Genomic DNA, 12,857 nt, shown 5'->3' on the forward strand with positions numbered 1-12,857 from the left:
AATCAATCAATAAAAACATCTGTTAAAAAAAAAGAACAACCCATGAGACCATAGGTGTGATTTCAATTAAAAAAAAAAAAAAAGCAACCCACCAGGAATAGGTGTTGTCGGACACTCCTGTGTTCCATCCTCAGAGGTCCTCAGAGGTCCTGGTCCTGCTCCAGTGATGGAGGGAAGGTTTCAAGATGGGCAGCACCCTGGTCTGCCTCCTGTCTGCTCATCTCTGGGTGGGTCTCCAGGGTTTGGGGGCTGGGTTGTCCTCCTGCTCTGTGCGGAGGGGTACGAGCTCCCTCTCTGAAGTTCCTCATCTGTGGATAAGGAGGCCCCATGTTCCTCACCAGCTTCCGTGGGGCTCCTTTCCCACAGCTTCCTTCCCACAAACTTCCTTCTCTTTTCACCCACAGAAACCCAGATACCATCCCGAGATGCTGCGCCTGCTGCTGCCCCTGCTGTGGGCAGGTGAGTGTGTGTGGGGGGGGAGAAGGTGTGGGCAGCATGGGGACTGCAGCTGACCCTCGTTTCCCTGCAGGGTCCCTGGCCAAGGATGAGGACCACTGGGTGAGAGTGCAGAAGTCCGTGACGGTGCAGGAGGGCCTGTGTGTCTCCGTGCCCTGCACCATCATCTATCACCATTACAACTGGACAGACTCTACCCCAGCTCACGGCTACTGGTTCCGGGAAGTAGCAAATGAACTCTCGGATCCACCAGTGGCCACAAACAACCCAGATTGAAAAGTGCAAGATAAAACCCAGGGCCGATTCCACCTCCTTAGGGACCGCGGGAACAACAGCTACTCCTTGGACATCAGAGATGCACAGAGAAGGGACACAGGGACATACTTCTTTAGGGTGGAGAGAAGGGATTATAAAGTATATAGTTACCAACAGAACCGGTTTTCTGTACATGGGACAGGTAAGGAATGGGATCAAAGAGAGGACACATGGGTGGGTCCTGAGGGCTACTGGGCTGAGAAGAAATGAATTTCTTCTCTTCCTGGGAAAAACCCATGAGGACCCAGAAGGACAGGACACTGGGGCTGCACAGAGGTGGAGGTTGCTGTTAGAAGCGCACTAGGGGACCATACCTCCAGGAACTGGGTCTATCTCCTTTTCTTCAGCTCATTTACAGACACCGGACATCCACTTTCAAGGGTTCCTAGAATCTGGGAACCCCAAGATCATTACCTGTGCGGTACCATGAGCCTGTGAGAGGGAAACGCCCACAGAATTCTACTGGACTGGAGTCAACATCACCTCGCTGGGTTCCAGGACTTTCGACTCCTCAGTGGTCACCCTCACACCAGGGCCACAGGACCACGGCGCCAACCTCACCTGTAGAGTGACCTTCCCTGGAGCTGGCGTGAGCACGGTGAAGACCATCCAGCTCAATGTGTGTGAGTGATCAGCCAGGATGAGGGGTCCTTGAGGGCGTAGAGTGTCAGGGTGGGGGCAGTGCCAGGGAGGAGGACACCTGGGGACTGTTCTTGGATGTGTGACTGGAGTTCAGAAGGAGAGAACACCCAGACCCACCATCTTGCTCATGACCAGCCCATCGTGCTGCAGGTGGTGAGTTATTTGTTTCTCTTCCAGATGCACCACAGAACCTGACCATTCGTGTCTTCAGGGGAAACAGCACAGGTGGGAGAGGCCTGGAGTTACACCCCCCCCTAGAATGTCACTATTGGGCCCCCAAATGATCACTACATACCCCAGAAGTGACCCTATTCCTTCCCTGCTCCGAACTCACCATGGCTCCCTCATCCCTCAGGGGAGAGGATTCCAGCATCATCTGCATTTGACCCTCCAAGGCTCAGACCTACATGTGACAGCACCTCTGCACAGTGTCACACATCAAGGTCCACCTCATGCCAGGTCTAGGTTTAACCAACTCTTCCTCAAATGTTCATCCCCCTGTTCCAGGCTCGGCAGGTTTCCTCTCCTTCCCCCACCTCACCTTATTTATCTGTCGCTCCTGGGTATTACTTGCAATGCTTGTCTCAGAGACACTATTTTCCATTGCTGAGAGACAACCCTTATGAATCTTCTGTCCCCCTAGTCCCAGAGGTCCTGGGTAATGCCACCTCCCTGCAAGTCCAGGAGGGCCAGGCCCTGCGCCTGGTCTGTGAAACGGATGGCAACCCCCCAGCCAAGCTGAGCTGGTCCCGTGGGAGCCTGACCCTGAGCCCCTCCAAGCCCTCGGATCCAGGGATCTTAGAGCTGCCCCAGGTGGTCTTGTCAGACGGAGGGGAATTCATCTGCCGAGCTCAGCACCCACGGATCTCTTACAGCACATCCCTGAACCTAGTTGTGCAGGGTGAGTATTAGCAGGACCCCTGCATTGTGAGGTGGGGCCCTCAGCAGGACTAAGGAGCAGACTTTAAAAAAATGCACCTTACACCTTCTCTCCTCTCCTTCCCTCAGGCATCTCTGGTTCCTTTCCCCAGATCTGTGGGGAGCAGTAGGGTTCTTGGCTCCTGGTCTCCACACTTCTGAGATGGAGGGGGGCCCGTGGGGGCTGGCTTCCTCCTCACCTATGGCCTCACCAGAATCTACTACACCAGCAAGGGGCCCTTCTAAGGGTGTCCTGATTTGGGGACATCTTGGTGGCTTCACATGTCTTGTTGACTCCACAGCACACTACTCAAAGCACTGTTCTCTCGTTTCAAAGCTTGTTTCTTCCACTGCTTCAGAGACCTCCATGGGGACCAGGCTGCAAGGAGGGACTGAGTCCCTTCCCCAATGTGGTGCTGAGGGTCCATCCCGCAGTTGGCTCCTGTACACACTCTGCAGAGTGTTGCAGAGCAATTAGGTGCTGGATGAGAGCACCTCGTGTCCCATTCAGAAATAATTCTTCTCTTCCTTGAGTTTCTAAGACTCTTCTTGATATTTCTCCCTCAGTGTTTGGGACGACACGTGGGGAAAACATAGAGTGTTTCATTACTAATTTGAATCATATTCCATGTAATATGTTGCTCTTGCATGCTTGTCTTAATGTGTTTTTAATAAAAAACATTTTTTTATTGATATTAGAGAGTGAGGAAGGAAGAGGGAGAGAGAGATAGAAACAGCAATGAGAGAGAACATTGATTGGCCACCTCCTGCATGCTCCCACTCGGGATTTGCTTCACAACCTGGGCAAGTTCCTTGATCAGGAATTGAAGTCGCGACCTTTTGGTGCATGGGTCGACGCTCAGCACTGAGCCACACTGGCCTGGCCTTCGCCTGCCTTTTTAATATATTTTTTTTCTCACCTGAGGACATTTTTGCATTTATCTTCTGATCGAGCCGGAGGTAGAGAGGGGGTAAGAGAGAGAGAGAAACGTCAATGTCAGAGACAAACATCGACTGGTTGCCACCCACACGATCCCAGCTGGAGCTGGGGACAAACTGCAACCGAGGTATGTGTCCTTAGCGGGAACCTAACCCAGAACTGTCTGGTCCGAGGGCCCACACTCTAACCACTGAACCAAACCAGCCAGGGCTTTAATGTGGTTTTGATAATCATATTATTGAACCCATAATGTATTGTTATAAAGTCTTAAAACTGTGAACTAGAGGGACAATTTACAGTTCGAAAAATAAGCTCTTTTATGGTTTTCCACGTGTTAACGGTTTAACTGGTCTTCATTTCTTTATGTCGTTCACGCTCCTCCATACTACAATATTTTCCAGTTTTTTTGAAAAGTAATTGACATATTTCAATGTATAAGTTTAAGCTATACAGAATGATGGTTTGTTTTATGTATGTGGTGAAATGATTACCACAGTAGGTTCAGCTGACATCTATTTTCTTATATAGATGCAATAAAAAGTAAGGCAAGGAAAAAGGAAAATAAATATTTCTGTCTATGATGAGCACTCAGGATATACTCTCTTAACTTTTCTACCTATTATACAGGTGTGTGCGCTATAGTCATCATGTTGAACATTGCATTCCTAATATTTATCTATGTTATAATGAGACATTTTTCTCTTTTAACCACCTTCCTCCATTTCCCCTACTTATCATTTTTCTTTTGCCTGAAAACCTATTTGTATATTTTGGTAGTGCATGGATGCTGATGATGAATTTCCTCAGCTGCTGTTTGGAAAAGCTTGTGTTTACATTAGCTTTGGGAAGATATTCTTCCTAGATAAGGAATTCTAGGACAACATTTTGCTTTTTCAGTTCTACAACTTCTTTTGCCTTTCAAAGGTTCTTCAGAGATTCTGCTATAATTGTTATCTTTCTTTCTTTGTGAGTATTTTGTCATTTTCTCTGGCAGGTTTTAATAGTTTTTGTTTTCTACCAGGTGTAAATGAGTTGCTTAATATATCTGCCTTGAAGTGGGATGTGAGTACGTGTGTGTGTGTGTGTGTGTGTGTGTCCAGGTAGGAGAGAGATAGTGAGTGAGAGAGAGAGAGAGATATTATCTTATTCGGAGATTGTCGAGTGTCTCTGGTTTGTGGGTTTATAGTTGTAATCATATTTGAGAAAATGAAAACTAATTATATATGATTATTTTATTCTTTTTATCTGTTTTTCTCTGGCTCTACAATTTTACGTGTTACATTGCTTGATATAATATCATTGGGCCTTGAGCATCTGTATTCCTTGATTTAGCCTTTTTTCTCTGAATTTTTCAATTCTAACAGGAGCTATTGTTACATGTTCAAGTTCATTAATTATTCTACAATGTTGAATGCTGTTTGTCTCACTCAGTGAAATTAGCATTTCAGATCATGCATTTTCTCCTACAGACGTTTCAGTTCCTTCATATTTCATCGTCTATTCTAATTTCTTCTCTTATTTCGGTAGTTTTTTTCACCTCTTTGAGTATATAGAACATATTCGTAAAAAGTCTGTCAATGGTTTTGTGTGCTAGGTCCATCTCCTGTGTCATGTCTCAGCATCAGTGAATGAATGGTTTTCCTCATATGAAGTGTTGCGTGTTCATACTGTTTTATATGTCTAGTAATTTTTCATTCAGTACTGGACATCGTCGTTTTTATTTGGCTGACTGCTTGGTTCTGTGGTATTCCTTTAGAGCACATTGTTCTTGTTCTTGAGAGTAGCGAAGTGGCTTGCATGGTGGGCCGATATTTTTTAGGTTCTTTCATCATTAGCCTCATTTTAAAGATAGTTCTAATGTAGCCTTAATTTTAGTACCAATTTTCTTTCCATTGAATGCCATGGTCCTTTTCGATGTTTGACTGAATGCACCATATATTCAAGGAGGCATCTTTACTCTGCACAGGACCAAGCACTTTGTGGTCTCCGGGAAAGTTTCCTCTAATAGCTGTGTGGCAATTGTTCTCTCCTGAGAAATTGTTCTTGTTTGGTCTCATGGGGTTTCAGGTAAAGAATCTAAGAGGTCATTTGATATCTATAGTACAAACTGTCATCCTTCTTGTCCATGACTGGGGTATTGGATTGTACCATGCATTCTGGTTCGGTTTGAATTTTCTATTAATGGAAAAGTATGACAATTATGTCATTTTGCTAACCACAATGCTACAATGAGTAAGGTTGTGTCTAAAATCAGAGATGTGTGTGTGCATTTGATATAAATCCCTGAGATTACATAGCTGAGTCCTGCGTTCTTTCTATGTTTATTTATAAAAGTTAATTCATTCTGTGTTTCTGGTATGAAAACCTTTAAGACACCTCTGTTAAAACTTTGAAACATGCAATGCAGTGTTTTGTAAGTATAATCACCATGCTATACATGAGATTGCCTGGATGTATTTGTTTTATGACTGGAAGCTTTGACCCATTCACCCACTGCCACCATTGTGTTCTCTGTCTGAGAATTTGGGGGGGGGGATTTCTTTGTTATTAAGATTCCACATATAAGATCAAATGGAATTTCTCTTTCTCTGTCTGACTTGTTTTATGCAGCAGAACAACCTCATGGGCTAGGCATGTTGTCATACATAGAAATATTTTATTTTTTTATGGCTTTGTATATACACCACATCATTTTGTCTACTGATCTATCCATGGGAAGTCAGGTTTATGCATTTGTTGACTATTGTACACAATGCTGCAATGAACATGGGGCTTCAGCTATTTTCCAAGTTAATGCTTTTTCATTGCCTTCAGATAAATACCAGGAAATGGGAGAGCGGGATCATATGGTAGTTTTTTTTATACTATTTTGAGGAAGTTCCATACTGTGTTTCATAATGGCTGCACTAATTTACATACCCATCAACAGGGTACCAGGGTTCCCATTTTTCACAATCTTCTCGTTTTGTAAAATATGTATATATGTAAAATATGAGTGGACAGTGTTGCAGAAAATTGACGGTGTGAATGTCAGTGTTCTCTCAGGTTCACGAGACCTGGTGAGACAAAACATTTAGTCCTTCACAATCTCAGAAGAAAACTGCATTCTTCATGTAGTTTTATTTTTTTTTACCCTCACCCAAGATAGTTTTCTCATTGATATTCCAAAAGAGTTGGAGGAGAGGAGGAAAGAAGAGAGAGAGAAACATCAATGTGAGAGAGACACATCAATAGGTTGCCTCCATCATGACCCTGACCAGGGCCAGGGATGGAACTGCAACCAAGGTACATGCTCTTGACCAGAATCGAACCCACAACACCTTGGTTCGCGCCCAACATGCTAACGGCTGAGCCAAAGTGATCAGTGCATCCATGTCGTTTTCAGGAGTGTTTCTTGGGTTAGAAATGATGTTGCATATGAGTTTCTGTCATAAAGAATTATTGGTGCATCTTCTGTTCTATGAGCTGTGTGTCCATATTCTTGGCTCAGTCTCCTACTTCATGCCTTGAATTTTCATCATTGATTTCTGGTAACATTTTTCAAGTTAGAGGAATTAGCTGTTTTCCTGGAATACAGTTGCAACAAGTTTATTCAGTATGCACCACCTTTTTCCTGGTGGTGAGGTTTTCTTTGTTTTTGTTTTTTACAGTGCTTAGGGATCTATTTATATCTGTTGGTCTTATTTATCAATCTCTTAGGACCGAGGGCACAGTGGGTGCTGGTGGTTATCGGGCAGGCAGCTGTCATAACCCTGCTCCTCCTCCTGGTCATCATCATCCTCACGTAAGCTCTGCCCCAGGGATGGAGGGATGCATGGGGAGGGCAGGCGGCATGTGTCTGAATCCCAGGACCAGTGATTGGGTTTGAATGGATAAGGGCACCCGGGAGGCTGATGAGCAGGTGGGTTAGGATTCCACGCGGGCTGTGATTATAAGTGCACTGCTCAGCAAGTGTCCAGGATAAGAGGTACCTGCAGAACAGCCCTCTCCCACCTCATTGTCCCTTTTAGCTACTTACAGGAAGCAAGGGCTGCTGCCCCACACACCCACATCCCATCAGCCTTAGGGACCCTTGTCTCTTTTATCTCAGAGTGAAGTCCTGCAAGGGGAAGGCAGCCAGGGCCACAGAAAACATGGAGTATGCAAACATCGTCCCAGGTCGGGCCCTCAGGTGAGTGACATGGGATTTCACTGGCCAGCGTCCCCTGGACTCTTTCCTCGATTGGCTTCTCCAGATGGCTCCACCCAGCATTGCTAAGATTGAGCTGCCACTTTTGTCCCAAATCCATTCCTCTGCTGGCTTCCCCATCACGGTGATGTCACAGTGGCCCCCTTCTCTAAGGCCTCAATTGTGTTGTGGATATTTTCTTTGTCCTCCCTCCCTTCTCCCCAATGCAATAGGTCACTACATCTTGTCCTTCTTTGCCCCTAATCAGAGCTCTCAGTGATTTGGTCCCCTTCCCGTCTGATCCCTACCTTTGTGGTCTCATCTCTTCCTTGGGTCTCTGAGCACACCAACCTCCTGTCTCCATCTCTGTCCTCTACACAGGCCTTCAGATGGTCATTTCCAAGATAAACTGTCCTCTTCCAACAAAGTATGATACCAACAGTTCCTCTTTATGGCCAGAGACACAGGTGCCAACATCACAGGCTTGATTTGAGGGCTTGGTGTGGTCTGTCCCCTGCTGGATGCCCCATCAGATTCTGTCATGTCCCTGCATCTGACATGATGTCCACACCCAGCCAGGCCACGAACTTTGTGACTCTGAGACTTTGCATGTGCAGGAACTTTGGCTGAAATGCCCTTTCCTCCCCATTCCTACTTCTCCAAGTTGTAATCTTTTTTCACTCTTAGTCACGCCATTGTATGTGTGCACGTAATTGTATAGTGCTCAGCATAGTGACATTCAGTCATTTATTCTCGACCCATGTAGCCCGTGTTACTGAACGTCACTGTGTGCCAGCATTGTTGTAGACACCAGAGATGCCTCAGTGAACACAACTTCAAAAGTATCGACCATCCAAAAGATGTGAAAAGACGCTTCTGCAAAGAAAGTATACAGATGACCAACAGGTACATTAATGAAATTGTCCCCAATGTTCGTCATTAGAGCAACGCCACTCAAAACAACAATGAAATACCACTTCACCATCATTAGATCATGATGCTCTATATTTTTGAAAACTGGGGATAACTAGTGTTGGTGCACATGTGGACAACTTGGAGCCTTAGGGCTTTGCTTGTGGGAGTGAAAAATGGTGCAGCCTCATGGAAAACCTTTTGACTATCCTCCAAAATTTGAACCTAGAATTACCATATAACCCGACGTTCCAATCCCGGGTATGTGCTAAAGAAATTGGACTTGAGACTTCGGGTCAGGGTGGCGGGTAGGTAAACGAGGTATCGGTATCGCGTCCTCCCACAACCACATCAAAATTACAACTAAACTACAGAACCACCATCATTCAATACCACCTAAAATCAAGCTGAGTGGAAGTCCTACAACTGCAGAATTAAAGCAGCAGCCACATCGAGACTGGTAGGAAGGGCGGAGGCGGATGGGCTGGTCCCACACCCACGTGTGGCGGATAAAATCAGGAGGACACCTCGGCTGGGAAGGTCATCCCTGAGGACTGAGGGATCCCCGTCCCACACCAGGTGCCCAGCTCAGGGTTCCAGTGCCAGGAAGAGAATCCCCATAACTTCTGGCTGTAAAACCAGCGGGAACTGAGGCTCGGGGAGGCTGAGGCGGCTGGAGCCCAGGCAGCTCCTTAAAGGGCTCGCGCACAGACTTAACGGACCCTCTCCCTCTAAGCTTGGAAGGGAGGCAGCTCGAGGGGCACCAGAGACATACAGGGAAGAACTGAGCTGTTTGGCCCTGGCCGGTTTGGCTCAGCGGTTAGAGCGTCGGCCTGTGGTACAGAGAGACCCGGGTTCGGTTCCCGCTAAGGGCATGTACTTCGGTTGCAGTTTGTCCCTGGCCCTGGTTGGTCGTGTGGGTGGCAGCCACTCGATGTGTCCCTTCACGTCGATGTTTCTCTCTCTCTCTCTCTTCCTCTCTCTCCCTCCCACTCTATCTGTACAAAAAATGGAAAAATATCCTCGGGTGAGGATAAAAAAAAAAAAAAAAAGAACTCAGCTGTTTGGCATTAGAGCGAGGGCTGGAGAGGGGACTTTCTCTGGGACAGATGTGCTGTCGGAGGCCTTTGTGTCTTTGGTGAGCCCTTCTCTGGGTCCACAGACAGCCACTATATCTGGGACTCCAGCAACCTGGCTCACACTGTTTGCCCCACCCTGGTGATTCCCTGAGGCCCTGCCCCACCCAACTTTCAGGCCCACCCAAGCTGTTTTTTTGGCTTTACCATAAGATTGGCCTGTCTTGGCTCCTGCTTCAGGTTTTCCTAAATTCTTTCAAACCAGCATCTGGTCTCAGCCAGCGCCATACGTCTCGTTAAGTAGTACATAGAAACAAACACAGGGAGGCAGCCAAAATGAGGAGATAAAGAAACAGGTCCCAAATGAAAGAACAGAATAAAACCCCAGGAAAAGAACTAAGCGAAATGGAGATAAGCAACCTGACAGATGCTGAGTTCAAAATACTGCTTATAAGGATGCTCAATGAACTTAGTGAGAATTCAGTGAACTTAGTGAGGGCCTCAAGAGCATAAAAAAAGACCAGTCAGAAATGAAGAATGCACAGTCAAAAATGAAGGAGGCACTAACTGGAATAAAGAATAATTTACACAAAATCAATAGTAGAGCCTTGGCCGGTTTGGCTCAGCGGTTAAAGCGTCGGCCTGCGGTCCTGAGAGACCCGGGTTCAGTTCCCGCTAAGGGCACGTACCTCTGTTTCAGTTTGTCCCCGGCTCTGGTCAGTCGTGCGGGTGGCAGCCACTCGGTGTGTCCCTTTCACATCGATGTTTCTCTCTCTGTCTCTGTTCCTCTCTCTCCCTCCCATGCTACCTGAACAAAAAATGGAAAAATGTCCTCGGGTGAGGATAAAAAAAAAAAAAAAGTAGAGTAGGTAAAGGCAAGAAGCAAACCATCGATTTGGAATATAAGGAAGCAAAAAACACCCAATCAGAACAGCAAAAAGAAAAAAGAAGCCAAAAAAAAAATGAGGATAGTGTAAGGAACCTCTGGGACAACTTCAAGCGTGCCAACATTCGCATCTTGGGGGTGCCAGAAGGAGCAGAGAGAGAACAAGAAATTGAAAACCTATTTGAAACAATAATGGCAGAGAACTTTCCTAACTTGGTGAAGGAAACAGACATACAAGTCCAGGAAGCACAGAGAGTCCCAAACAAGATGAACCCCAAGAGACCCACACCAAGACACATCATCATCAAAATGCAAAAGGTTCAAGACAGAGAGAGTATCTTAAAAGCAGCAAGAGAAAAGCAATTAGTTACCTACAAGGGAGTTCCCATTAGGCTGTCAGCTGATTTCTCAAAAGAAACTTTGCAGGCCAGAAGGGAGTGGCAAGAAATATTCAGAGTGATGAAAAGCAAGAACCTACAACCAAGATTACTCTGTCCTGCAAAACTGTCATTTAGAATCGATGGCCATATAAAGAGTTTCCCAGACAAGGAAAAGCTGAAGGAGTTCATCACCACCAAACCATCATCATATGAAATGTTGAAGGGTCTTCTTGAAGAAAAAGATAAAAAATATGAACAAAAGAAATGGCAATGGATACATAGCTATCAACAATTGAATCTACAAACAAAATGAACAAGCAGAACAGAAACATTCTCATAGATACAGAGAACATTTTGTTGGTTGCCAGATGGGAAGGGGGATGGGGGAATGGGTGAAAAAGGTGAAGGGATTAAGAAGTACAAATTGCTTGCTAGAATGACAAACCTCAAAGGGAAGGGGGATTGGGAGTGGGAAGAAATAAACCAAAGAACTTATATGCATAACCGATGGACACAGACAACAGTGTGAGAAAAGGCAGGAGGGGGGTGGGAGTGGGGAGGAGGGGTCAATGGGGGAAAAATGTGGAACATCTGTAATACATTCAACAATAAAGATATCATTTAAAAAAAGAGAAAAAAAAAAGAAATTGGACTCGCAAAATCAAACAAGTACGTGTACTTTATAGTTCATAGCAGTGTTATTCAAAGGAATGCTAGAGCCAACCACAGTGACCATCCATAGAAGAATGGAAAAACCAAAGGAGGCAGATATATACAATGGAACATGTCTCAGCCTTAAAGAGGATTGAATGAAATTCTGACACTTGCTGCAACATGGATGCACCCTTGCAAACAATATGAAAGAAGCCAGACACAGGACAAATGTTGTGTGATTCTGCTTATTATAAGGTAATATAGGCACATGTATTGAGGCCGAAAATAGAATGGTGGCTGCTGGGATCTAGGGACGGGGAGTGGGGAGCTATTGTGTAACTGTGCGAAGTTTCTATTTGGGGTGGTGACAAGTACTGGAAATAGATGGTTGATGGTTACACCACACTGTGAATGTAATTAGTGCCGCTGAATTGTACCCTCTAACATGGGAAATGTGGAAGGTTTTATTTTGCAGAGACATTACCACAGAAAAACACAGAGATTGAAAAGTACTAATCTCCTGACAGTGCTGTCATTATGAAGACAGGGGTTAATATACGAAATGATAAATAAAATTCTGACTTGTCACTTATTGAGAAATAAGTTTTTTGTTTTGTTTAATTTTTTAAATTTATTTTAGAGAGAGAGGAAGGGAGAGAGAGAGAGAGATAGAAACTTCGATGGACGAGCACATCATTTGACTGCTTCCTCCATGCCCCCCACTGGGGATCATGCACACAACCTGAACATGTGCCCTGACTAGGAATCGAAGTAGCGACCTCTTAGTGCGTGGGTCGACACGCCACTACCGAACCACCCTCGCCAGGCACACACTGAGAAATGTTTAAAGAATATCCTCTTAGAGCAAGGGGCCTGTGATGCATTAGGTGACTTTTCTGTATCCGAGTGTGTGAGGAGGTGATGTCTGAAGAAAGATGGAGGGCAAGGCTGTGTGTGCTTATGTGAAAGGTTCCCAAGGAGAACAAAGGGGGAACACTGAATCCATTGCTCTGAGGCAAATGCAAACTTGGTGTGTTGGAGACAGGCGGCTTATCGGACAGGTTCCGCAGGCATGGTTGGTGGAGCAGCTAGGAGGGTGCTGAGGACCCTGGGAAGACCACTGCAGACCATGGAAGGTTGTGGAGGCTTTGAGGAGAGCAGTCATGTCATGAGACCCTCATTTTATGGAAATCTCAATGGAGTGAGTCCAGAGAAGCACATGACCAGGCAGGAGGGGATGGCACCTGGGACCAAGGACACAGCGTAGCAAAGAATACTTTCTGAAGGTCAAGTTCATTGAACTGTCTAATAGATGTGGGGAGTGAGGAGAAGAGAGAGGCAACGATGCTGCCAAAATATTTCCCGTGAGCACCTGCATGGATGGAGCAGTGTTGGGTGGAGGAGTCCAAGGGGAGGGTTTGAAGGGTGACAGGCATTCTCAGTAGTCACTTGATGTTCTGCAAGAGAGCTGTAGATGAATATCTGGAGATCGGGAGAGGGGTCCAGACTC

General features: G+C 45.7%; 1 protein-coding gene across 1 annotated transcript; it reads left to right on the plus strand.

The window, feature by feature from the left end:
* The first annotated feature begins 425 nt into the window (after positions 1-425).
* Positions 426-8,382, plus strand: LOC118638846 (sialic acid-binding Ig-like lectin 13). The gene is given in 8 exon segments (XM_036274976.1): positions 426-459; positions 530-913; positions 1,119-1,394; positions 1,591-1,638; positions 2,057-2,314; positions 6,971-7,055; positions 7,362-7,442; positions 8,247-8,382. Coding segments are annotated over 8 exon segments (1,302 nt in total).
* Positions 8,383-12,857: the final 4,475 nt, after the last annotated feature.

This window comes from Molossus molossus, unplaced genomic scaffold, assembly GCF_014108415.1.
Source record: "Molossus molossus isolate mMolMol1 unplaced genomic scaffold, mMolMol1.p scaffold_m16_p_21, whole genome shotgun sequence".
NCBI classification, from domain to species: Eukaryota; Metazoa; Chordata; class Mammalia; order Chiroptera; family Molossidae; genus Molossus; species Molossus molossus.